Consider the following 26,520-nt stretch of genomic DNA (forward strand, 5'->3'; position numbering starts at 1 on the left):
CACCGAAGCTGTGTGTATGTCTGATAACAGGCACCCCCGTTAGTTACAACATTTCTTTCATTTCCTTGTTGATGCCTGAGGTTTCTTTACCCAGGGCAGGGCCTTTCACCCTGTGGAGAGAGATCAGGCTGAACGGCCATTTCCCCTGGGCGAGAAAACCAAAAACTGCTCACTTTCCAAGGATGGGAAGGGGGCCGAGAGCAGGGGACATTCAGGGGCCAGCCAGGGCCAGTCTTCGACCCAACAGATCTGATGAGGCCTCGACCTGGGGAAGCCACACTGTGGGCACTGGACAGTGACTCCGGGTGGAGTGGAGGCCGAGGACGGTAGACAAGGTATCGGCTGCACCTGCAGCTGCCAGGGCAAATCTGCGGACTCAGACCACAGTCAGGCCACAAACCCAACCCCAAAAGAGCTGGCAGAATAGCCAAGTCACACAATGCTCCCTGAGGACTCCGTTTTGCCTGCAAGATGCTCAAAAGCATCGTAACTTGATCTCTCTGGTAGAATACTGAGGGGGAGAAGAAAGGTCCTCACAGTTGTCCCTAAACTGCTTGGCACAGTGGGAACCACGGAGGCTAAGGCTGCAGGAGTCCCTTACCTCTGTGCATACTGGTCTACCCTTCCCTCCTCCCCTTCCTTCTTTCCTTTACATACAGGCTGTCGCAGAAGTCCGTGGAAGGTGGGAGAAAAGAAGAGTGTGAGATGGAAGGCATGGCTTAAATCCCCTTCCCATGGCTTGACCGCTGAGTGAGTGGGCTTTAGCAGCCCCCAACCTTTCTACCCTGTATCTTCCTATCAGCAAAACGTGTGATTTTACCACCCGCCCCCAAAGCATTATAAAGATCAAATGATACTAATAACACTGATGACAATGACTGTCATTAATGAACTTTTTCACTATGTACCCCAGCATCTGCAGTAGGGCTGGGCACACATTAAGCACTCAGTAAAAAGCCCTTGAATGTTGGCTTTACCATGCAAATGTCTTACTATTAGTAATAATAATAATAATAATAATAAATGACTATGAAGTGAGTGCCTTACTACTATACTGGGCCCATCTCACACTTAATGTCACAACTGTGACATACGTCAATCCTTTCAATGAGACACAGAGAGGTTGAGTCATCTGTTTAAGGACACAACTAATAGGGTAGCGCAAAAAAGAAAGGGGGTGTCTAAACCTAGGTCTATCTGAATTTTTTGCCTTCCAAATCAAATAAGTATTTTGTGGACAACAAAGGTCTGTGCAAATGTTGGTTGTCAGTATCATCATTGTGTTAGGATTAATGACGAAGGTGACTCCGGGCACAGGGGAAGGACTTTCTGCAGTCCAGCTTCCGTCGATGGAAGGAGGCGCCCCCCGAGAGGTCGTGAGCTCTTTTCCTGTCACTAGAGGCATCCAAGAGACTAAGCTCCCACTCAGCTGGGGGACAGGAACGTGGACTGGGGTGTGGGCCCCAGGCGGGGAACAGGATCAGCACAGCACATCCCAAATGTGGGTGAACATCAGAGTCACCCGGGAAGCCTGGGAAGCAGCAGACGTCCAGGCTCCACCCAGGCTTTGCAATCGGTTGGTCTGGCTTGGCGCTCAGGACCCCGGCTGTGGACAAGAAAGCATGTGCACAGCGGGGTGAGAATCACAGACCAGTGACATGCTGAGCACCTTCCTCAATTCCAGAAGCCACTAAAGGAACCCAGCACACACTCTCAAGAAACATAATGACGAAGGCTTGCTCTGGCCAGGCTCTGTGCTAAGTAGGACACCCGTGGTTCTATGGGACTCCTTCCCCCAGGCCACCTCCTCCCCAGGCTCCTTTCTCCTCCTTCCCTTTTTCACCTCCAGCATCCCCTCCTCCAGGAAGGCTTCCCTGATTCCCAGAGCTAGGGATCCCTCTTTGGGCTTCCACACCAGATAAAACTCTCATTTGTAGATGTCTGTGTCTACATCTGCCCTCTGCCACCCCAGGCTGTGACAGGGTTAGTGTCTCGCTCAAGTCTGCATGCCCAGTGCCTAGTGCCCGGCCCAGGGGAGGTGCCTGCTAAACATCTGCAGAGAGGGACTTGCTCTGCTCCACAAAGGATGGACAGAGGAGGTGGCGAGGAAAGCAGTCGCTGCAGGAAGGAAGTAATCCAGGTCACCAGGTTGGGAGGAGACAGAACCTACAAATTCTCTCCGCCACTGTTGAGAAGAGGCCTGTGGGCTATTTATAGCGTACAAGCCTTCTGCTTCTTGCATTTAAATGCAGGGCCAAGCATGGAATAAAATCCTGGGGAGGTCTGTCAGTTTTAAATTTCATTTATTTAATTTTTTTTTTACAGGAGCAGAAAGCAGGGACAAAAATGGACCGTGGCTATGAGGGTGAGCTGCCTTGTGCTGTTCCTGGGCCTTCCATGCCAAGCCGGTGAACCACAGACAAATCAGACCTGATCCTCGAAATCAGTGTCCCTGTGGAGAGCAGCCTGCGAAGGTCCTTTTAAGGTGATTCTTAAATGGTGGCTTCAGTTTACAGACTAGTATCAACGTACGACCTTGGTTCGGCTCAAACTTGTGTGTTCCTGTGTGTGTGAGTGTACACACACACACACACACATACACACTCTCTCTCTCTCTCTCTCTCTCTCTCTCTCTCATGGAGAGAAATAGCTCCGGTGGTTAAATAAACATTATGCCTTTGGATTACAGATTTGGAGTTGCTTTTAATTTCTTTCTGTGTGCTTTCTCTGCATTTTCAAAAAAAAAAAAATCCCACCATGGGTGCACATAGTGTATAGGATGTTATAAGGAAACCAGCTCTGCCACTTGCTAGCTGTGTGGCCTTGGGGGAGTTGCTTAATCGCCTCATCTGTAAAATGGGAACAGCAACAGGACCTTTCTCAGAGGTTTGCTCTGAGGACTGTACAAGGTACCATGCGTGAAATCTTAGCATGGCATCTGGACCATGGTATGCGCTCAGAAAATGTCAGTTTAACTGGGCAAGCATTTGGAACTTGTGAAAGCACAGTGTTGTTTTAAAAAATTAAAAGGATAAATAGTGACTCTCCCACTCACAGGTGTGGAAAGAGCCCTTCAAAGGGACTGGATCACGGCTGGGGAGGGCTCGGGAGCCTGAGTTCCAACTCAACCTGCCCCCAAATGCACGAGTGACCCCTCCTTCCTCTCCAGATCATCGGTTTTCTAACTTTGGAAAGGATAGTGGCAGGGGCTGGATATTAAGTCCCACCCCTCTCAGCAGAGGCCCAAGAGGACTGAAGATGATGTGGCAACTCAGATCTTCCAGAAGGGCCTGGTCCTACCTACCCCTCTTTCTTGGCCCCACCTCCTCCCTGCACCCACTCCTAACACACCTACTTTGCCCCCATGAGACATAAATTAACCACAGACAGCTCCTCTCTGACCATAAAAGAACCGTGGTGGCAAGGGGCACCTTCCCCCTGTCTAGCCTGGTACTTAGCACCCCTTGCTCAATGGAGTCCCCTGTGACCGTCTCTTTTTCTTTCTTTCTTTTTTTTTCTTTTTTTTTTTTTTGAGACAGAGTCTCACTTTCTTGCCCGTGCTAGAGTGCCCTGGTGTCAGCCTAGCTCACAGCAACTTCAAACTCCTGGGCTCAAGCGATCCTCCTGCCTCAGCCTCCCCAGTAGCTGGGACTACAGGCATGCACCACCATGTCCAGCCAATTTTTTCTATACTTTTTTAGTTGTCCAATTAATTTCTTTCTATTTTTAATAGAGACAGGGTATCACTCTTGCTCAGGCTGGTCTCGAACTCCTGAGCTCAAACGATCCACCCGCCTCAGCCTTCCAGAGTGCTAGGATTATAGGTGTGAGCCACCGCGCCTGGTCTCCCTGTGACCTTCCCCCTAGGCTGAGGGTGGTCTGGGTCCCACTCAGCACCATACCTGACTACCCAGCACACTGGAGCAGGGGCCAGTGAATATTTGTTGACTGCATAAAGAATGCTTTTAAAAATGACCAAAGGCAGTGCAGGGACGTGATCAGGCAACCAGCCTCCAAGGCCAGGCAGGCCTGTTTGAACTTACTACTAAATGGCCCTGGGAGAAAGATGGGACTATCCTCTCTGAGCCTCAGTTTCCTATCTGTACCCTCAATGGGTATGACAATTACGCACCCCTCCTAGTCTGATGTTTCAACAGGATAATCCAGGGAAAGTGCTCAGAGGACCTGGCATACGTGAAACACAATAAACATTACTATCCTGATGAGGATGATTATAAAAGATGTAAAATGACTTAATGAGTATCCCGGGATCCCAGAGCATCAGCACTTTCCCTTCAGATCTTGTCCCTGGCTGCTTTCTGGTTCAGGTCTGTGGGGTCTCGGGAACTCCTGGACAGACTGCTCCCTGCACGGAGGTGCCCACCTGAGAGGGGGCAGCGCGAGCAGAAACACGGCCCGTTTTCACTGGCCAGGCCATGCGCCCTGATGGCACTGAAGGAGGGAAGCCTCTTTCCAACGTAGGCTCCTAGAGGACGGAGCATGTTTTAAGTTCTGCCACCAGGCGTAGGGATAGAAGTGCCATCCCCTAGTTTGCAGCCACACGTGTGTGCCAGGGCCCAGAGTCCGGGACCCTGAGGGGAAGGGCCACGCTGGGCTGTGCTCACTTGAAGTTCAAAGGATGACACAAAGGCCCCTCTAAGATTGTGGGGCCCAGGACAAGAGTACAAAGGAAGGCCCTCATACTTATTCCAAATATTTAAAAGCCATAAATCAGGATATTAAATAAAATATGTCCTACCCTTCCATTCTGACAAACGTCTTCATAATGACCTTGAAGGCCAGGACAGGTTCAAATTCAGAATCCTCAGTGTTCCACGGCTGACTGTGGAGTGAGGAGGGGAGTGGCCCTCAGCCGTGGCCCACCCTGTCTCCCCCCCAACCCTCATATCAAGGGGTCCCACTCTGCTCATCTGTCCTCTGTCCCTACCTGTACACGCAGCACCTCCAGAGACACCCCTCGGGACACCAGCAGTGACGTCATCCGTCCACCCCCCCCAGGAAGATGGACCAGGGAAGCGGTCCAGACAGACCCCAAAGGCTGACTCAGGGCCACGTGGGCAGGGAATCCCAGGGCCCCCACACCTGGAGCAGGCCCAGAAAGAAGAGTCCAGGTAGGCACTTCCCCTTCATCCCACAGGCTCCTCACCCTCCCTAGCCCCCGAGGAGGGACGTGGCTGGCGACCCCAGACCAGGGCCCTCCCTGCCCAGGTCTAAAGGCAGGAACTGAGGCAGCAGCCAATTCTCCCACCAGCCAGGCCTAACATTCACCAAACAAGTCATGAGAAAACTCACAGGACCCTGACACGGGGTTCGTGCTACGATATTTACCAGATCATTCACAAACCAACAGATCTGCCAACCTGCTGGGGGCGAGCTGGGCATGAGGCTTCTCCCACTTTCTTCCTCGGCAAGGCCCAGATTTGGGAGTTTAAGTTTCCTGCAGACCCGGTCCACCGTGGACCCTTTTCTGGGGCTGGAGACAGACCCTTCCTCCTATTCCCGGCCAGGGTTGAGGTCGAAACCCTTCACACCCAATCTTTAACTAAAGAGTGGTTTTCCTTTATTTTTTTATTTTAATTTTTTTTTTTTTTTAAGACTTAGACATTCACCTCTGGAGAGAAATTATGGGTTTCAAGAGTTCTTGACAAAGAGCTTCCTTCCAGAAATGTAAAGCCGGCATTTTAAATTTGGTTCTTATTCACTGCTGGAAAGTATTAGAATGAAGATTACAAATTTAATAATGTAGCACGGCAGGAACTGGCCCAGCCTTGTCTCCAGGAGAGTAATTTGTTCCTGCCTTCAAAGCCCCACTTCCCAGCATCACCAGACCAGGCTGCTGACACGCTCCTGCTTTTTTGTCTCTTGCGCTCTAGCCCACGCAGCCGGCCCAGACGCCAGGTCACCAGCCTGGTCTGAGGACTCGGGGCTAAGCCGGTCGCGTCTGTCTAGAGAGAGCTGCTACAACCAGAGAGAGCCAACTGCGGCCCTCTTGGCTCCGTTCTTCCCTCCTGCAACCAGAGAGGTCTTCAAAGATCTGCAAACTCCAAATCGGAGTCTGTCTCATCCCTGCTAAAAACCCAGCAGGGACTCCAATTGTCCTTACACTCAAGCCCAAGGTCTTTAACTTTAAAGACCTGGTACGACCCAGTCCTGCTAACTCGCCCGACCACATGCTCCTTTCCCTCAGCTTTCAAAAGACCATGTCCCTTTCCGACCTCAGGGCCTTTGCACGGCCGCTAATAACAACAAGAGCTGAGGTTTACTGAGCACTAACAATGTGCCAGGCACTGTGCTAAGGGCTTGACAGGTGTCCTCTCGCCCCCACCCTGTGAGGTAGGCAGCAGAGCCAAGGGGTTCAGCTCAGACTTCCCAGCGGGAAAGCTGGATCTGAACCTTCCCATTCCCTCTCCCTCTCCCCCTCCCCCTCCCTCTCACTGTGTGATTGGGGCAACCTACTCAGCCTCTCTGTGTCTCTATTTCCTCCTCTATAATATAGGGATAGTGACAGCACCTGCCTCACAGAGCAGTTGTGGGGCTCAAATGAGTCAATGGAAGTGAAGCGTCAGAATGTGACGGGTGCCACGTAAGTCCTGCCGTCACCATCCCCCTTTTACGGGGGGGAAACAGAGGCAGCACCGAGTGGTAAATAATGTGGTAAAGGTCACACGACTACCAGGCGGAGTGTGGTCTCCAACTCTGAAGCCGTCAATGTTCACCATGCCATGTCCATTGTAGAAAATTTGGAAAATATTTTTAAGAAGCACAAATGAGAAAGCAAAAACCACCCATGCAGAAGCAATGATAGTTAATATTTCCATCTGCGATGGGGGAGGGAGAGAGAGTGGGAGAGAGGCAGGGGGGGAGACAGCCACACAGGCAGAGAACCTGGGATTCAACCTCCACTTCCGTCACTGGCTCCCAAGTCTGTGCCCCCAGCGTTGTGGCATCCTGTCTCACTCTCCTTCCCGCCCAGCCTTCGCCGGCCAACTCCACTGTCCCTCGGGCCTCAGCTTAGCTGTCCGCCGCCCCCCCTCCGACCACAGGCCAGTCCTCCCTGCTGTGGCCTTTCCCGGCACCTTGGACTTGCCTTACCTGACTCTCACCACAGTAGGGACTGGATTATTAGTTTGTCCTTTGGGTTGTCTAATGTCCAATCCCTTCCCCCAGAACCAGAATGTAAACCCCATGAGGGCAAAGACTGGGCTTTTCTTAGGTCACCAGAATGGGGCCTGGCTGTCAACAAGTACTGGAGGGAAAAAGGGAGGAAGAATAGGAAGGAAGGGAGGGAGGGAGCAAAGAAGGAAGGGAAGGAGAAAAGGAGGAAGAGAGGGGATTCAGCTCTGCCTGTCCCAAATCAGCTTCCCCTGGGTGGGATGCAGACAGGAATCACACAGTCCCTGACCCGGGGGCCTCATGGTGTGGCAGTGGAAAAGTGACAGAAGCCAGACTGCTCAAGTGCCAGACAGCAAGAAAAGCAAAGTGCCATGGGAATGCCCAAGAGGAATGATCGACTCCACTGTGGGGAAGAGAGGTGTGCTTCCTGGAGGAGGTGGCAGTGGAGGCCTGGAGGAGGAAGGGTAGGGCATCCTAGCCGAGAAGATGGCCCAAGCAGAGGCGTGGAGGTAGAAAACTCAAACAAGACGACCAAATACAGAGAAGCTGATTTTTGCCTGGAAGAAAAAAATGGCTGGAAAGATCGGAAATATGATCTGGCCCGATGCAAAACTTGTTTTCCCTGTTGGTCATGCCACCTTCTCTCCAGTACCCCTCCAAACACACAGGCCATGCTCTAGAGCTGGAGTGAGCAATGCTGTCATTCCCCTGTCCCACACCCCTATCCTGGCCCAACAGCCTACTGCTGGCACTTGCATTTCTTTGCCTGAGGGCTACCAACCATGACAGGCTGGAAATGACAGGCAGTACCAACTCTCTGACCTGCCCCAGCAGCCCTCAGCCACTAACCGATAGGAGTTGGTGTATAAATACCCCAGCTCCCTCGTTCCTGGGTGGGATAATTAAAGTACGTGTTCTACCCCAGGAGTCCAAAAATTATGGCTTTTGGGCTAACTCCATCTTGCTGCCTGTTTTTGTAAATAAAGTTTTATTAGAACACAGCCTCGCCCATCCATTTACATACCGTCTGTGGCAGCCTTCTCACTACAACTGTGTGACTGAGCAGTTGCAAGAGAGACCGTATGGCCTACAGTAACTAAAATATCTACTGTCTGTCCCTGTGCAGAAGTTTGCGAGTTGTGTGCTACACTGTACCTCCCAAGTCACCAGCAAGATTAAACTCCAGCTGTCCCTACTTGGGGGTAACCTTCCTGACAAAAGACAGCGTCCTGACTTCTTTTTTTCATTGCATCACATTCTCACTCCTGTCTGGGGTCTCAATGGTCACTTTGTGAACCACATCAATCATGTAAAATTGCTATCACACTGTTTCGACCTATAAAAATGGTTGTTGCATGTGGTTTGACCTAAGACTGGTACTTGAATCCTTGTTTAAGGGTCTGCTTCCAAAGTAGGACAGCAGGGCAAGTGTCACCATGCCCATTTTACAGATAAGCCCTGATCTGAGACAGCTCCGAGCACGCACATTGCCTCCTCAGCAAAGGAGAGGTCAGCCTTGGTTTGGGGCCCCCTTCCCACCCCTCAACCAGAGCCCTGTGATTTATCTTTGATATATGCAGTACCCTTGAAACACCTGCAGAATACCTGTTGCTTACAGCCATGGACTTGTTCATCCAATGAGGAAACCAAGGTCTGAAAAGGAGAATGACTTGCCCAGAGTCACCCAGCTGGCAAACTGGCAGAAATGGGATCTCAAATCCAGATTTCCTTATGACAAATCCAGGGCTCATTCTATGACAAATCAGTTTATCCCTTAAGCTTTTACCCCAGGTAGCCTGGTGGGGCTCCTGCCCACCTCTCTGGATATAGGGCCAACTTTCCATGTGGATCAGGTGAGATCTAATAGAGAAAAATGCTTTGTCAGACACAATGAACTTTATGTCCGCAAAGTAGAATGTCAGGAAAGACCATCCCTACCTTGAATGGATAGACACCCTTCAAAGAGGTACTTGGAAAGAGGCCCACTAAGAAGCACCAAATATACATCTATATACATGAAAAAAAATTAAATGCAGTACAGAATGCTGGAAAAGCCACAGGTGTTGGAGTCAGGCCTGGGTTTGAAGCCCTGCCCCAGCCCTTACTAGCTGTGTGACTTGCGCCAAGTCAGGAGTCCATCCGGACACTTGATTTCTCCATACTGCCTAATGGGATGATCGTGTCCACCTTGAGGGACTGGGGAGAGGGTGACCTGAAATAAGGGTTGGACATTGCTTAGCACAGAGCTGGGCACACCTGCTGGCCCCCTGGCCAAACCCCCTGTCCCAAGCAGATCACCCACCACACAGCTGCTATATTGGCTGGTGCTCACTAGCAGCTGCCCCATCTTTGGAGAACTGCCCTTAGCTCATGGGAGCTGTCTTGCCCCAAACGTTATGACCTCTGCCAAATTGGGTGACTTGTTGATATAGGAGTCCCAAAGGCTGGTCAGCCCGCAATGCCGTCCACTCTCTAGCAGGGGTCCTCAAACTACAGCCCACGGGCCACAAGAGGCCCGCTGAGGACATTTATCGGGCCCGCCGGGTGTTTTTGCCACTGCTGCCTGTCCTGCTTAGCAGCCGACTCGTCCTGGGCCCACAGCGCGCATGTGTGGAATGTGCACCGCACTCTCCAACGGTCTGAGGGACAGTGAACTGGCCCCCTGTTTAAAAAGTTTGAGGACCCCTGCTCTAGAGGTCCCCAGGGCCCAGGCTGAGGCAGAGAGGGGCCCAGGCTGGCTGCTCTTTTCCTGCGCAGGCTGCGTCCCTCTCTGTCTCTCAGGTTTCACCGGAGAGCGTCCCACGGTCTATCACCTGCACACGGATCCAGGCCAAGACGGTGCAAACGGGAGGGAAGAGTTCTCCCACCTTATGCATCCTTTCCAATTCCAAACAACTGCTGGGAGGAGTCCAGAGAATAATGTGCGTGTCAAACTCCCTTACTAGAGGCACTCGCCGGATTCCCCTCAGGGCTCGGCCGCCCAGTTTGGGGGTCCCTCTGCCTGGACTCAACAGGCCCAACAGAAGCTGGGCACGAGTGGCAGCTTCCTGAGGCCAGATGGCTCGGGGGTAGGCTGGCTCCGGCCGGGGTGGACCTCAGAGGCACCTGCTCCAGTCCTGGTGTTGGGCCCGGGCAGATGAAAGAGGTTTCTCAAGACATTTGCTGAGGACTAATTAATTTCCATTACAGGCCCCAGTTAGTGACATATCCTCCCACTCACTTGCAGGGCAACTCCAGGTGGCATTTACCAGGGACACCGAGTGCTGGAGATGCAGGGTACAGCCTTGAAGCAAAGTTAGGTGCCAGCAGAGTCCACAGCGGCCCCTGGGGGCACCTTGGGGGTCCGGAAAGGCCCTGAGCGGGGAATCGGAAACATGGGGGCTGGTCCCGGCTTTGCCGCAGACCTGCTGTGAGGCTTTGGGCAAACTGAGATCACTCTCTGGGCCTCACCTAAGACAGCCAGAGTAGATGACCTCAGAGGGACTTCTGGCTAAAATATCAGCTATCACTCTTAACACACTTTTACTGTGTACAAGCTCTCTGCAAAGCACAATGCAAATATTTACTCATTCAATCCTCCTGACACCTTCGAGGCAGGAAGGGGCTACTTTAAGCCCATTTTACAGATGAGGAAGCAGGCTCAGAGAGATCAAGTAACTAGCTCATGGTTACACAGCCAATAAGTGACAGAGCCAGGATTCAAGCCCAGGCTATGTGTCTGTGGAGCACGTCTTGTTACACCCACCATGCTCTACTGCCTAGTCTAAGCCAACTTCTCCGGGACCCTCATGGTGCCCATAAGAGCTTAATAAGAATCTGGCAACCAGAAAATAAGAAAAAACGGGTAGCTTGAAAGACTGCGATGGTGTTTTGTGGGAGAGGGGCTGGGAAGCCGAGGTGGGAGGGAGGCATTTCCTGGGGGTCCTTGGGTGCTGTTTGGCTTTTTGACCATGAACCTATGGTATCATCAGTGACAGCAGCGCAAGGGTCATGAGAACTGATAACAGAGTTTGTGCCAGGGATGGGGCAGGAGGATCAGAAGACAGGGGTGCCCAGGACACGTCCCACCACATATTTCTCATGTGTTTATAAAGTCGTAGCTGCTTCATAGATTACCTAACCCCCAAAAAAGCACTTATTTTAAAAATTACTCAATGGCCAATCAAACAAAGATCAGCTAGAGAGAAACCTGGGCAGGAGGGGACACTCTGGGGATGAAAAATGACCATACAGGGGCTGTAGCGGAGCGTGCAAAAACAGAGGACATGGGGGCCCTGGACAAGGGTCCCCCCCTTCTCTGGCAGACTGTGGTTGTATCTGAACCAAGCCCCCACCAGACTCTCACTCTACAGATGGGGATACTGAGGCACAGAGAGATGAAGGGAAACGGAGACACAGATTCAGCAGCTCAATGGAGCTCTCCTCTCTCGACTCCTAACGCAGCCTCTCGGGCTCTATCATGCACACGCGAAACCCCACGACCCCAGCGGCGCACGCCCCCACTCACGCCTCCCTCTACCCGGGTGTGTGTAGACTGCATTTTCAGTAAGCCCACAGCAACAGGAAAGGCAGCAGCTTCCATTTCTCGGATATGTGTTGTGCATACATTATCTCGAATTCTCACAAGGTGTCTCTCCTCTTCGTTTTGCAGAGGACAGACTGAGGCCCAGATTGGTTACATATCACAGTCAAGACACACAGCTCGCAAGGGGCAGGGATGCAAACCTATGTCTCTGGGCCTCCGTTCGTTTTTGCTATCCCAAGCCACCCCTCTCAGGGGGCATGTCCCATCAGTTTAGGATAAGCCCCACCTGGAAAGTATTCAGTGCCTTAATCTTCAGATAGTGAGTTTTAAGGGGCTGGGTGAGAATCTCATCACATCGTAAGGTCTATCCCCCACCTCCAACCTGAGCTAGATCCCAACCTTCCCCAGAAAACGATCAGCGACCCTTTCTTAGAAACGCCTAAATAAATTGACTCGGTAAACCCCCTTGGTAGCACTTCCCAGCATTTTGCCCCTTTGCACCAATGATTCCTTTGATTTACTTCTTCCCAGTAGAGGCTTGTCCTCAAATGAACCTCCTGGTTTTAACACACAGCCCTGCCTTTCCCCAGTGCAGAAAAGGGACTGCGTCCTGTTCCCTCTGGTGAAAGAAGCTAGACCTGAATCCTCCAAATTCTCAGAGCTGTCTGAGTCCGATGTCCCACGAAATGATATTATGGCCTGATGCATTATTCGTTTTGACTCATTTATCATTTATACAGATGACTTCCTAGAGGATTTATGGGGTCCTGCGCATTAAACCCAGTACAAAAGCAGGCAGCAGCTGAGACTCATTTAGATCCGAGACCATGTGACGGAAACAGGAGGGCCTGAAGACTATATCTAGGACTGAATGTGGTACCCAGTGTCCCAGCATCTCGCCCACGTGGACGAGACCCCTTCGTTTCTCTCCAGCCTCTTCCTTGAACCCAGTGGTTCTCAAAGTAGGGTCCCCAGATCAGCATCACCCGGGAACCTGTTAGAAATGAGAGTCTCAAGTCCTGCTGCAAACTAAACGAGAAACTCTGGGGGGCGGGGCAGCAGTCTATGTTTTAACAAGCCCTCCGGATTATTCTGAGGCACACTCAAGTTTGGTGGCCCTGCCCTAACCCACCACGACAACTGCAACAGCTACCACGGACTGAGCACTTACCGTGTGCCAGGCATGAAACACACGCCCATCTGTCCTCATGAGGGAGGACACCTTAACCCCGCACATCCGGCTCTGGGCACGGTGCGTTCTGTGCACTATGTCATTTCTTCCTCACAATAACCCTTTGAAGTATTTACTATTATTATGCCCCATTTTACAGATGAGGGCACTGAAGCCCAGGATCACATAATTTAGAAGTGGCAAAGGCAGGATGAAAATTCAGGTCTGCCAGATTCCAAAGCCATGTTCTTTCTGTCCCCCCAGGGACGGCCCACAGAATCTCTCACACCTGTCAGCCCGAGAAGCCACCACGCTGGGTCAGGCAGGGTGGGCAGAAACAGCCCAGCCCCGACTCCACAGCACCTTCCAGTGACACTGTGAAAGGAAACCACATTACACATTTAATGCCTTTAGCCATCTGTGCCTACAGGACACAAAAGACAGGGGTGCGGGAGACATGAGTTCTTGCCCTCTCTCTGGCTTTACCCAGCTGGGGGCCCTTTCTTTTCCCTCTTGGGACCTCAGTGTCCCCACTGGATAATTCTTATACCTACTAAGCTGAGATGATCTGTCCCCTGCTTACTTCTCTGACCTTGTCTCCCCACACCTGCTCTCTCTAACCGCGCTGGTCTGCTTTCTGTTCCCTAAAACCCAAACTCACACTGACCTCAGGGCTTTTGCACAGCTGTTCCTTCTGCCTGGAACACTCTTCACCCTCATATTCCCATTTCTGGCTCTTTGTCATTTAGGCTTCAACTCGAATGTCACCTCCTTAGTAAGCCTCCCTTGACTGCCTTCCTTAATGCTGTTGCCTATGCCATCACCGATTCATTTTCAGTCTACTTAACACAATCTGAAATTATTTTTTTTAATTGGTTACCTATTTATTGTGTCTCCCCAACCCCAGAACACAACTCCATGACAGCAAAAACCACATCTGACTTGTTGCCTGGTATATCCCTAGCACCTAGAATGCTGCTTAATGCAGAACAGCTAATGAAATATTAGTTGAATGAATAAAATACCAGAAAAGAAAACCTGGACTCAGAGGCCAGGGCTCTAGACCCTTAGCATGTGACCTTGGAAAGCCACTTTGCCTCTCTGAGCCTCAGTTTCCTTCCCTGCCTAAGGAGGAAAATGGACTAGATGCTCTCGAAGGGTCCTTGCAACACGGCCAGTCTTGGAAAGCCGGGCCTGGAACCTGCCCAGTTGGTCCGTCCAGAGGAGGCAGCTGGCCAGGGCCCCGGCAGCAGCTGCCCTCTCCCCACCCCCACCCCGTCCCTGCCCAGTCACACAGTCATCTCACTCCCCCATGGCAGAAACTGTTAATGAAGTGCGCACTGCTAAATGCAGTTACAATTACGGGGGCTAAGAATAAGGCGCTGACATCAGCCTCCTCAGTTTCCGAGTGAATCAGAAGGGGAGGGGGGAGGAAGGAGAAAAGGGGAGGGGGGATGGCGCTCCGGAGCTGTCAAGTGGAAATAGCACAGCGTTAAATATAATCCAGCACTGGCCTACATCAGTCTGGAGAGGCAGGTGATAGCTTGGTCCCCAGGGCCAGGGCAGACAACTGGATTCTTCAAGGAGGCCAGGCAGCCGCAGCAGCTGCTGACCCACTGCGACGGGCACCGTCCAGGAACTGATGGCCAGGAGGGCACTCCACCCGGCTGGTGTGAGCCACAGTGGGGTGGTAGACCCTGCTGGGGCACATCGCACCCCAGCCTTGTCACCAGCTGTATTGACAGCATAAGGACAGCCCCTGGAGCTTACGTAGCCCTTTCCCACCCGGGATCTCACTTCAAGCCCAGAGGCAGAAGACAGCCTGGAGTCAAACACACCTGGGCTTGAATCCTCACACAACCTGGGAAAGTCATTAAACTGCTCCAAGCTGCCTTGCTTTCCTCATCTGCAAAATGGGTACGTCTGCAACAGTGGCTTAGCCACCCCCTTCAGGTTATTACAGGATTCAGTGAGATCATGGCCAAGCAAGCCCCTCAATCATTTCATTTTTACAATCCCAAGAGATGCTCAAAATAATTAATCCTTTTTTTCCAGGTGAGGCTCAGGAAGGTTAAGGGACTTGCTGAAGGCCGCAGAGCCAGAGTGGAGTCAACTCCAAGCCCAGTTACTTTTCCACTACAAAAAGACGGTGGACCCCTGGGGGACAGGAGGATGGATTACAGTGGGGGAGATGTTGCACCCTTTTGAGTACATTCTCCCAAAGTGGCGCCTATCCAAGGATGTTTAAAAGACATGCTGAAGTGACAGTTGTTAAAGCCATAATGAAAAGACATAGAGAAAGCAACGTGAAGAAAGGCCCTGAGACAGGCTAGGGGTGAAGGCTCCTTTATGTTCTCATTCACGCTCTCCCCCGACCCTGCCTGTCCCCCACTCAGCCTTCAGCTGGAACTGGCTGTGCCTCGGGCTGAGTGGGGAGGGAGGCAGAGCCTCATCCTCAACGGGAAACAAGGTGTATGAGCCCCTCCTTCTCCCCTCCCACCAAAGAGCCAGGTGGGCCTCTGGCAGCTGCAAACCAAGGAAGCTAGAGCCTGGAGTCTGGGTGCTTGGGGATGGGGTGGTGGGTGCCTAAGGGAGACAGAATTTAAGGAAAGAGCTCTAACAGCATCAGAGCAGATCTGCAGCCCGTATCTGTATAATGGGGGAAGAAGTGAATCTTCACGTACCTGATTTTTCTGAGATAATTCTTTCAGGATAATTTGTTTTTTTTTTGTTTTTGCTTTTGTTTTGAGACAGAGTCTCACTCTTTGCCCAGGGTAGAGTGCCATGGCATCAGCCTAGCTCACAGCAACTTCAAACTCCTGGGCTCAAATGATCCTCCTGCCTCAGCCTCCCAAGTAGCTGGGACTACAGGCATGTGCCACCATGCCCGGCCAATTTTTTCTATATATATTTTTAGTTGGCCAATTAATTTCTTTCTATTTATAGTAGAGATGGGGTCTCGCTCTTGCTCAGGCTGGTTTCTAACTCCTGACCTTGAGTGATCCACCCACCTCAGCCTCCCAGAGTGCTAGGATTACAGGCGTGAGCCACTGCGCCCAGCTAGGATAATTTGATTAAAATAAAGTGGTTTGGGTCCACACTCTCACGTCAGTCCTCAACTCGGCTATGGAACAACTGATTCAATTCTCTACCATGTTTCAGTTATCCAAATCTAGAAGAATTCTGCTCAGCTCCCCAAACATAAAGAAGACCATAGTGCTCAGTGGTAAATCGGGGAGGGAGGGGGCAAGAAGGGGGACAGGAAGTGGCCTGTCCTGGGGGTGCAGGTGGGAGTGGAAGCTGCAAAGCCTCAACCTCATTCCTTCAAGTGATCGTGAAGGATATTCTGAGGCCTCTCCCCTCATGTACCCAGCAGCCTGGGTAGGGCTGCAGGATTCCGTTCCCACCATCTTGGGGGAGAGGGTAGGACAGCAGGACATTTTGTTTCCCAGAAAAAGCTCAGGTCAAATTTCAAGGACAAAAGTTAGCACTTGGCCTGGGAAAGAAAACTCTGCGAAAGGAATAAATGAGGGGGGGGGGGGAGAAGGGGAAGGGAGAATTTCAGTGCAGTCATTCCAGGTCCCTGGGGGTGGGTACAGGAATTGGAACTCTGAGTCCCTCTGCCAGGATTTGTCTGGCAGGATACGGGTATCACCGCCCCACAACCCAGAAGCGCTCAGACCACTCCCTCCGTTTCCCCTCTGTCCAAAAATAGGGGGGGCGGGTACTAGTTTGTGAGTCTCATCTACCATGCCCCCCCACCCCAGCCCACTAGATTTGGTCTGAGTGGAAGAGGGTGGTGCCACGAAGGGCTTTCCAGCCCAGAGATGTGGCCTGAACCGCGAGGAGAGGGACCGGTAGCCGGCCGGTGTTGCCATGGCAACTTCCTCCCTGCGCTGGATCGAAGCTTCCATCCTATGGGCAAATCAGAGCTGGCTGCTCCAGCTTCTCCGCCCTTCTCCTGAGCGGGTGGGGGAAAACTGGACGCCAAAACCACTTAATCAGGGCTCAGGAACAACATCCTCAATTCCAGACCCTGATGTAACAAACCCCTTTGACATCTGCTGGAAACTGGAGACACCCCAGCTCCCCAGTTATGCCCCAGGGCGGCCTGGCAGGGCTGGGACTGCAGACGAGACTGGTGCAAATGAAACAGTCAGGAAGCGCAGGGAAACAGCCAGCAGCCAGGATGCTCCCCACCCGCATGTTTGGCATGCAAGTCCCCCAAATCCCCACCTTTAAGCCACTTCAAAGGAGGGCCCGGCTCCACCTTAATAACGATAACAATGCAATAAAATTACCCTATTGAAATTATAAAGTTAACATTTTGAAAATCAGCCTTCTCCCCTCCCCAAAACCCACAGATTCTTTTTTATAGTCGTGCTCACAAACAACTCTTACTTGGTAATAAGGCAGATCATAGCTAACATGTACTGAGAGCCTACCTCGTGCCAGGAACTATACTAAGCCCTTTGCATACGGCACAAGTAGCATAACACTTGAAAGCACTGATGCTTGAGTCAGACTGCCCAAGTTCAAATCCTAACTCCCTCACTTCCTGGTTGAGTGACCTTGAACGAATTACTAATGTCTGTGCCTCAGTTTTCTCATCTGAAAATAGGGATGTTAACAGGAGGACAGTTTTACAGAGTTGCTATGAGGAATGAGTTAAGATGATATATTTAAAGTGCCGAGGAATATGTTCAGCAGAAGGTAATCATTTTAAAAACATTCACCCTATGCAGTCTATTTTCTTCCTCCTACAGATGAGAAAACTGAGGCCACATGTCTAACTCCTCCCAACCCCAAATTTCCCCAATTACAAGTCCAGTGCCAGCAAAGCTGAGCAACAGACACAAAGATGCCACCAAGTGCATGGCTCTCTAAAGCCCCGGTATCCTTGTCAAAAAGGGCAAAAGAAGAATCATACAAAATCAGTTCAGAACACACAAGGCAAAGTGCCCCTTGAGAGGTACTCCAGGAACCAGCAATGACCAGCATCCTGGGCCCAGGGGTGGCTAGAAAGGGTGGGAAGAAAGGGCAGCCTCCTCTGCCCACCCCAATGGCCAAGGATCCCAAGCCCAAAGCAGGAACCTGCTCTGCCCCAGTTAAGCCAATGAAAAAAAGTCTCCTCCTCACACCATTTCTCAGGAAACTAGCTGAAGGATGACACATAAGCCCTGAAGATGGCTCTGGCTCAATCTGGTGGATGAAAAAGATGCATTTGACATGAGTTGGAAGCAGCAACAAAGAGGAGGCTCTTAGACGAGCCAGAGGCCTGTCAAGGACACACTTCTGAGCCATCAGGGACAGACAGACATTAAGAGGGCCGGGGAGAGAGGGGGGGGGGAAGAGGCAGGTAGAACCCAGTCTGCTGACAGCCTCCTGTCAAAGGAGTCTCTGGCCAGTATCAGAGAGACCATTCCAACTGCTTTTAGAAATTAGTTCATCACGGTGCTGTTCTAAAACAATAAATCCAAAAGGCTTCTTTTAGGAAAAAAATTAATGACTTTAAGAACAAGAGAAATTAGAGCACCAAGACAACATTCCCTACTTCCGACTCTCACCAGACATTCGTTAGTCTTCCGGAAATCAAAGTTTACTTCCCCCTCCCCCTCCCAAACTCAAAGCATCCCTCAAGAAGAGCAGTGAGCAAAAGAAGCCCAAACCTAACTCTGGGCTGCCAGCTGCTCCCTGAGGCCTCCTCACCTAGGAACCATTTTCTACAGAGTGAGATCTGGCTTTTCAAAAAATCCTCTTTCAGAGGGAGGGCCACTGGTTTACTGGAAAGAAAATTGGAAACCTGATTTTAGTCTCAGGTCTGCGTCTGCCTCACCGGATACCCTTGGGTTATAGACACACACGTACACACACCCCCTACCCAGGGCTTCAGTCGCACACATGCGCCCAGGCTCACAGAAATACACACACCCTCCCATCCAATTGGTGTCAAAAAGGGGGTTGGACGAGATAATTTCTAGGTCCCCTCCAAGCCAAACACAAGAATTTCAAGAAATCCGCTAGAGAAAAAAAGGTCAGGTGGACCTTTACAAACATTGCTAATATTACATAAAGTTGTCTGTTCTGACTTAAGTGAACCAGAGCAAGTCACCTGCAGCCTGCAGTAACCATGACCCATGACACGGAGCATGGCTTTGGAGATAAACCAAACCGTCTCTGCCTCCCGTCCTCCTACAAACCCACGCTCCTGCCTGGCCTGGCTCTTGAGACCCAAGTGGCCCCCTGAACTTCAAGAGAGTATCCAGCCATCACGTGAGGGACGGGGCCAACTCATTTAGGCTGCTGCCAGTGTCCTGTCCCAGCTCCCTCTCTGCAGCTGCTCCCTCCCTCTGCAAGACCCCTGGGTAGCCTGCTTTCCTCTCTCTGTTTCCTCCTGTTGAGGCCCCTGGGTAGCCTGATTTCCTCTCTCTGATTTTCCTCCAGTTGAGGCCACTGTGTTAGGGACCCCCACCCCCACCCCACTCCTCCTCATCTCGCCCCATCCAGAGAAACAACACAACCTCCCTCAGCCACATCAAGGGGCAGGTTAATCCTGAGCCTCAGTTATTTTTTCTGTAAAATGGTGATTCTGTGAAATGGCTCTCTAGTAACCATCTTTACCCCCACCCCCACCTCCAGGTCGACAGGGAGTCAGGTCTGTTGGGGTCTGCCTCCTCCACCCCCATTCATTCCCTGGCCAACACATGCCTCGGGACAGCCTTCCCTCCTCCTCCCCACCTGCCTCCCGTGGGAGCAGGGTGTGAGCACCCATCACCTACAGCTCCATTCCAGATGGCCAAGTGGACCAGGCCAGGGTCCCCAAAGGCAGAAAGTCTAAACCTGGGTCCACAAACTCCCTAAAAGTGTAGGCTAAATGCTGTGGATGGTGCATATATATACACACACATACACATATGTATACATGCTTTGGGAGGGAGAGTCCATGTTTTCACCAGAGTCTTGAAAGTGGCCATGAAACCATTTTGCTCCTCCCTACCACATACGCTCCTCTCCGCTTTGTCCCCTCATTGAATTCAAATACTCTCAGATTTTCAACTCACAACGCACTTTGAACTCCACCCTTACACCAGATAGAGGCTTGGGTCTGAGCCAGTGTCATCCCCATTTCACAGATGAGGAAATCAAGGCTCTAGGGTGGCATGACTTGCCCAAGGTCACAGCTAACAAATAGAGAATGAAGACTGGAACCTGCTTCTGACTCCCAACCTGGCACACTGGGGAACTCTCACCGAAACCCTCCAGCTTCCCCACCTGTTGGATCCGCTCCCCTACCCCAGAACCAGATCTGGGACTCTCATGTTCCCTCTGCCTGGTCCCAGCGCCCCAAAGAGCAGGTTTCCCTACCCCTTCCCGCCCCTCGGGCTCTGGCTGAGCTTGCGCGCAGGCCCGGGAGGAGGAGGCTCCGGCCGCTGGATGGTGGCCGGGTTCAGCCCACCCAGGAGGGCTACTCAAAGGACAAGAGCACCTGAGGTGAGGGGCACACACCGGGCCGGGGCGCAAGTGTAGAGTTGGCGCCGCCCTACACCTCCCTCCAGGAGGAGCGGGGAGGAAGGGCCGTCACCTGGCCGGTCCCCCGCGATCCGCCCCAGTCGGATAAGAACCGGGAGTCCGGAGCCCCAGTGTGGGGGAAGGGGAGAAGAGACAAATGGGGGCGCTTAAGGCCTCGGGCGACAGCCGGGGGTCTTGGGCAGAGAGCCTTTGGATGCAGCCAAGACAAAGATGGAGAGGTGAGGTCTGCGCGCCACCTCCAATGGCGGTGGGCGCGACGGAGCCCCAGGGGTGAGGCGGCCAAGGCCCCGCGGTGTGAAGAGTGGGCACATATAGGCGACTCAGGGTGGGTGGCAGGTTGGATCCAGGGATGAGGCAGAGGACACCAGTAGGCGCAAGTGAGTAGGGAGGGCTGGGTCCAGGCGACCCGAAGGGCCCACCTGCGGATGATCTAGGAGTCCCTGGGGGAAGGAGGCTAGAAGAGAGCGCAGCCCAGGGACGCTGGGGTCCGGGGATGGGGGAGGAGACGCTGGGAGCGCCCCCCGAGCGGCGCTGGGGGTGGGGACGAGAGACTGGCCACCTCTAAGGGCGCACCGGGTCGGGAAGGGGCCTCGGGACCCGGATCCCAGGACACCCCCGGGGTCGGGGGGCGGGCCGCGCGCTTACCCGCGTCCTCGTCGTCGAAGGAGTTCATGCACGGGAAGTAGATGGCGAGCGCCTCGAAGGAGGCGGACAGGCTGAGGCGGCTCTGCGAGCGCTCCATGCCCGCGCCGGCGCCCGGCGCCTCGGCCGAGGCAGCGGCGGCGGCGGCGGGCGGCTTGGGCAGCTTGGCCGCCCCATTCTTGACGCGGAGTACTGCGCGCGGCGTGGTGGCGGCGGCCCGGAGCCGGGCCGGGGCTCCGCGGCGGGGCTGGCGGGCGCGGCGGGGCCGACAGGCGGGCGGCGGGCGGCGGGCGGGCCGGGAGCTGGCGGCGCGCGGAGCCCGAGGCGCGCTGTGCTCCCGGCGGTGGCGGCGGCGGCGGCGGCGGCGGCGGCGCAGCGCGCTCTGGCCCGCGGCGCCCCCCGCCGGCCGCGCGGGGCGGGCTCGGAGCGACGGGCCGCAGCCAATGGGCGCCGCCCGGGGGAGGGGGCGCCGCCGGCGGGGCGTGGGAGCCCGGAGGGCGCGGGCCGCGTCCCCTCCTCGCCGCCCCCAGCCGCGGCAGGTGTGAGCGCCCGGAGGAAGGCGCCGCGAGAGGCTGTCTGCGCCCCGGTCCGGGGCCCGCAACCCCCCGCCCCAGCCCTCACACTCGCCCCAATACAGGCGTCCAGTCCGCGACCCAGACAGGCCTCACCCAGCGACACGGGCGCGCTCAGAAGGGACGCAAGCACAGGCCGTCGGCACCCGGCCTCCCACAGAGACCCTCAGATTCACACATGCACCCACAGAGAAGCTCAAACAGGCACCCACACCCACACACGCACTCTGCAAGATGCACCGCAGGCACCGGGCAGATGCACCCACAGACTCCCTCCCTCCCGGACAGACGGGTCCACGGACACACACAGACTCGCACAGAGACCCGCACAGGTAGATACACTGAAAACCACACCCTCAGGCTCTCACACCCACAGAGACTCAGGGTGACACGCAGGACACCTTGGCACCTGGCCTCCCACGTAAGAAGACCCTCATGTCCCACAAAACCCCACAGAAGTTCACACAGGCACACACGCTTACTCACAGACAGCCTAGAGTCCAGACACACGGACACTCCTGAACCCAGACCAGCACACAGACACCCAGTCCGCCCCTCCTATGCCCCCTTCAGCACTGAGTGTCAGACACCCACACGCTCTCAGACACACTTCAGTAACGCACACACTCACACCAAGACAGGGCCACACACACTCGGTCACCGCAGTGATGGATGCATTCTGACGCACTGACACCCTAGAGCTCACACGGACGCTGAGACACACTTGCGCAGGCTGACACTCACATACAACCACCCCCAGCGACCCACAACCCTCAGACTCACACACACACACACACACACACACACACACACACACACAGGCTCAGACACTCAGAACCCCAGGATAAACAGAGCTGAGCATAATCGGAAACCCCTGCACCCCCTGCCCTTGACCCGGGACCTAAGGATCCCCATCCACCTAGTGAGGCCCCCGCTGCTCCCACACCCCCTTTATGAAGCAGCCTAAGAGTTCAGGCCTCAGAAAGAGACAGCCCAGAGCTTCAGTCTCAGCCACTAACTTTTGGGTGGCCTAGGGCAAAACCCTTACCTCACTGATCTATTTCCTCATCTGTACAATGGGAACAGGAATACTCCATTTGAGATGGTTGTGGGGATTCAATAAAATCCCATGGATATTGTTTTTCTATTACTGCATAACAAACTAAGTGACTTAAAACAACACTCATCTATTGGTTTACAATTCTGTATGTAGGTCAGAAGGCTGGGCAGCCTGAGCTGTCTTCTCTGCTTAGGGCCACCCAAGATATTGTCCAGACTGGACTCTCATTTATCTGCAGGCTCTGGAGAAGAATCTGCTTCCAGGATCATTCTGGTTGTTGGCGGGATTCAGTTCCTTGTGGCTGCAGGACTGAGGTCCCTGCTTTCTTGCTGGCTGTCAGTCAGGAGTCAACCTCAGCTCCTGGAAGTGGCTTTCTGGTCCTTGCATGTGGCCCCCTCCAGCTTCAAGGCCATCAGGATGTCTAACCTTTTTCATCCTTTGAATCTAACTTCCCATCTGTTTCCTGGCCTGAGAAAACTCTGCTTTTAAAGGGCTCGCATGATTATATTAGGTCCGCCCAGATAATCTCCCTTTGACATATAATGTAATGTCCTCACGGTGGTGGTATCTTTAATCATAGTCCAGTTTCTGCCCACACTCAAAAAGGAGGGGATTATACAAGGGCAAGCATCACAATTCTGCCCACCACTATCTGTCAAACACCTAGCACGGTGCCTGGCACAAGGTCGGTGCTCCTGGGCCCAGGAACCAGACCTAGAACTTGAAAGCAGCCTGGAGTAATAGTAAAGTGTGTTCCTGGTACAGTCATCCTTGTCTTGGGAAATGGCAGCTCCATTTCTTCCAGTTATTCAGACCATACATCTTGGAGTCGTCCTTGACTCCTATCTTTCACACACACCGCATTCAGTCCATCAGCAATTCCTGCCGATTCTGTACCCAAACGTATCCAGAAACGGATCACTTTTCTGCCCCAGACCCTCCCATGGTTCCCATCTCATTCATGTCAAAGTCCAAATTCTAGATGGTCCTAACGTCTTTGGCTCTGCCACCTCTCTGCCCTCATCTGCAGCACCCCTCCAGCTCACTGAGCTCTAGAACCCCTGAACTTGCAGTTCCCCCCGCCTGAGACACTCTGCCTTCCGGAGAGCTGTGTGGCTCACTCCCGCAGATCTCTACTCAAATGTCACTTTCTCTGTGAAGTCTTCCCTCACCACCCTTTGTAAAGTAGCAAAAACCCCTCCCTGAAATGCCAAATCCTCCATACCCTGCTTTATTTTCCTCCGTAGTCCTCTTCACCATCCCATATAGCCCTATATGTATAGGGGTACATATATACATGCACATACACAGAAATGTATGTGCATGTGTATATGTATGTGCAAATGCATATGTGTATATGTATATACATTTTTTGATGTTTATTTGCTAATTGTTTCTTTCTCCTTCTACCCAGAGCCTAGAAGAGTACCTGGCAAAAAGTTGGTGCTCAGTGCATAATCGTTGATTGGATGCATAAAGTCTCATACCAGCCTTAGGAAGCAGGTTCCCTTAGTGCCCCTCCCCCATTTTACAGAGGAAAAGGTCCACAGGCCCACCGTGTGCCTGTTTCTGTACCTAGCTCTGAGAATATAGGAATGAATAAACAGACCTGGTCTCTGCCTTCATGGAGTTGATAGTTTGGCAACATTAAATGATTATACCAATAATTATTTAATTACAACCTTACCTAATGGTTTCATTATAATAATAGTTTTAATTATAATTGGGGCCGGGCATGGTGGCTCACGCCTGTAATCCTAGCATTCTGGGAGGCGGGCGGATTGCTCGAGTTCGGGAGTTCAAAACCAGCCTGAGCAAGAGCAAGACCCCATCTCTACTATAAATAGAAAGAAATTAATTGGCCAACTAACATATATATAGAAAAAATTAGCCAGGCATGGTGGCGTATGCCTGTAGTCCCAGCTACTCGGGAGGCTGAGGCAGGAGGATTGCTTGAGCCCAGGAGTTTGAGGTTGCTGTGAGCTAGGCTGATGCCAGGGCACTCACTCTAGCCTGGGCAACAAAGTGAGACTCTGTCTCAAAAAAAAAAAAAAAACATTATAATTGGGATAAGTGCCATAAAAGACACATACAAACTTTATAGTGCACGTGCCTGTGCAGCCACGATGGCTGGTTGGGGCACCTAACCCAGGCTGGGGGGACCAAGGAAGGCTTCCCTGAGGAAGTGACGTTTAAGCTGCAAATGGCAACTCCTATGTGCCTGGCCCTGTTCTTGGCCCTGTTCTTGGTCAAACGTGTTCTTAGAATGCATTTGACTTACGTATACCAGTAAATAAATCAAATCACTGCCCTCGCATTTGCAGTTTAAAATAATCTGGGGCTGCTTCTGGGGAACGGGTTTGAGTTAACACAGAAGGGGTTGCCTTCCCCCTTCTCTTCAGGTGAGTCATGATGTGAACCAAAAGGCCTTTGACCATTTTTCTGCTTCCTCAGCAGAGGAAGCCGCTGAGAAAGACGCCTGGGTGGGAAGGTGTGGAGGAGGGGGGCCAGGGATCCTGAGGCCAGACGGGAGGCTGTGGGCACAACTTGGGCGGGAGGCAATGAGGTGTAGGCTAAGCAGAGGGCTGAGAATGTTCCAGAGATTGCTTCAGCAGGACTAGAGGACACACCGGACAGGGTGAGGGGAGGGGAGGACCAGGAGGGACAAAGACCCGCTGAGTGGCTTTCCCCAGAGAAAGTAAGAAGTGGCTGGAGGGTAGCCCAACCTCAGGGTGTCCCGTTTGCTGCTTTGTCAGAGAAGGAAGGACTGATCTTGTCTGTGTTCTGCCTGCTGGCGTAGATGTGCGTGTGCGTGTGCGTGTGTGCGTAACGTCTCTGCTTATGTGTGCACGTCTCTGAATACACTGGCCTCTGTGTCCTTGTCTCTGAGCATGTCCTTGCAAGGTCCGTGTCCTTGTGTTAAGTGTGTCCAGTCTGCCTTTGAACTCGACATGCATCCTGGTCTTTGTATGTGCCGATGTGTGTGTATGTGGGTGTGAGAGACACCCACACACATATACACACAGAGACAGAGCGAAGAGAGTCCCCGTCCTGCCTCTGTGTGCACGTGACTCTTATGTCCCTGTTTCTGTGTGGCTCCATGCAGTGCTTCTGTCTTCTATTGACGGCGTGTCCTTCTCTGTGCCTGCCTCGTCTCTAAGCGTATCAGGGTCTGTGTGTGGATGCCACTGGGTTATATTGTCCGTCTTGGCTGTCAGTGTAAGATTTCTGTGCTCATCCTCACGTGTGTGTGTTTGTCTCCACATCGGGGTGAACGTGTCTGTGACCGTGAGTGACTGCTGCCATGTGCGAGCTTGTCCACGTAAACTGGTAGCTTGAGAGGGCGTTCTTGTATTTTCCTTGGATTAATCTCAGCCTTTAAGTGACTAATACATGATGTGGAGCTGATGGGGATATAGATATTAAGATCTTTTATAAACTCCAAGTTCCCTAACTACTTACCTAACTGTTAATTTATTCTTTCATCTATCCATCCCTCCATCCACTCATCCATGCATCCATCTTGATTGCACTGGCATTTAGAAGCTAGGCCATTATAATATTCCTCTCAGGCATGAGTTTTCTCACCTATAAAATGGCTTTGGCTGGGTGGGGGGACGTGGGGAGGGGATTTAAGTGAGATCGTGCATATAAAACACCTAACGCCTTGCACAGCACGTGGCAAGTGCTCATTATATTAACGATTATTATCACATCATTGTGGTCAGCATATTTCAGTAAATTCTCATCAGCACTTTCTGAAGGGCCACCCCTGGGCTAGAAGCTGGTGAGGCCCTATCCACAGCAGGGGTCATTAAGTACATCTGCCATCACTTTCTTGTGTGACCTTGGACAAAGCCGATGCCCTGCTTGAGCCCATAGAATA

The 26,520-nt window shown here is 52.5% G+C and overlaps 1 protein-coding gene across 1 annotated transcript in view; it reads right to left on the minus strand.

The window, feature by feature from the left end:
• Positions 1 to 21,157, minus strand: part of RIMS4 (regulating synaptic membrane exocytosis 4) — a 56,636-nt gene extending 35,479 nt beyond the window's left edge. Inside the window, exon 1 of the mRNA XM_012780628.2 lies at positions 21,006 to 21,157. Within this exon, the coding sequence (XP_012636082.1) occupies positions 21,006 to 21,102 (97 nt within the window). The 5' untranslated portion in view covers positions 21,103 to 21,157. The remainder of the gene's footprint in view (positions 1 to 21,005) is intronic.
• Between the last annotated feature and the right edge of the window lie 5,363 nt (positions 21,158 to 26,520).

Source organism: Microcebus murinus, chromosome 16, assembly GCF_040939455.1.
Source record: "Microcebus murinus isolate Inina chromosome 16, M.murinus_Inina_mat1.0, whole genome shotgun sequence".
NCBI classification, from domain to species: domain Eukaryota; kingdom Metazoa; phylum Chordata; class Mammalia; order Primates; family Cheirogaleidae; genus Microcebus; species Microcebus murinus.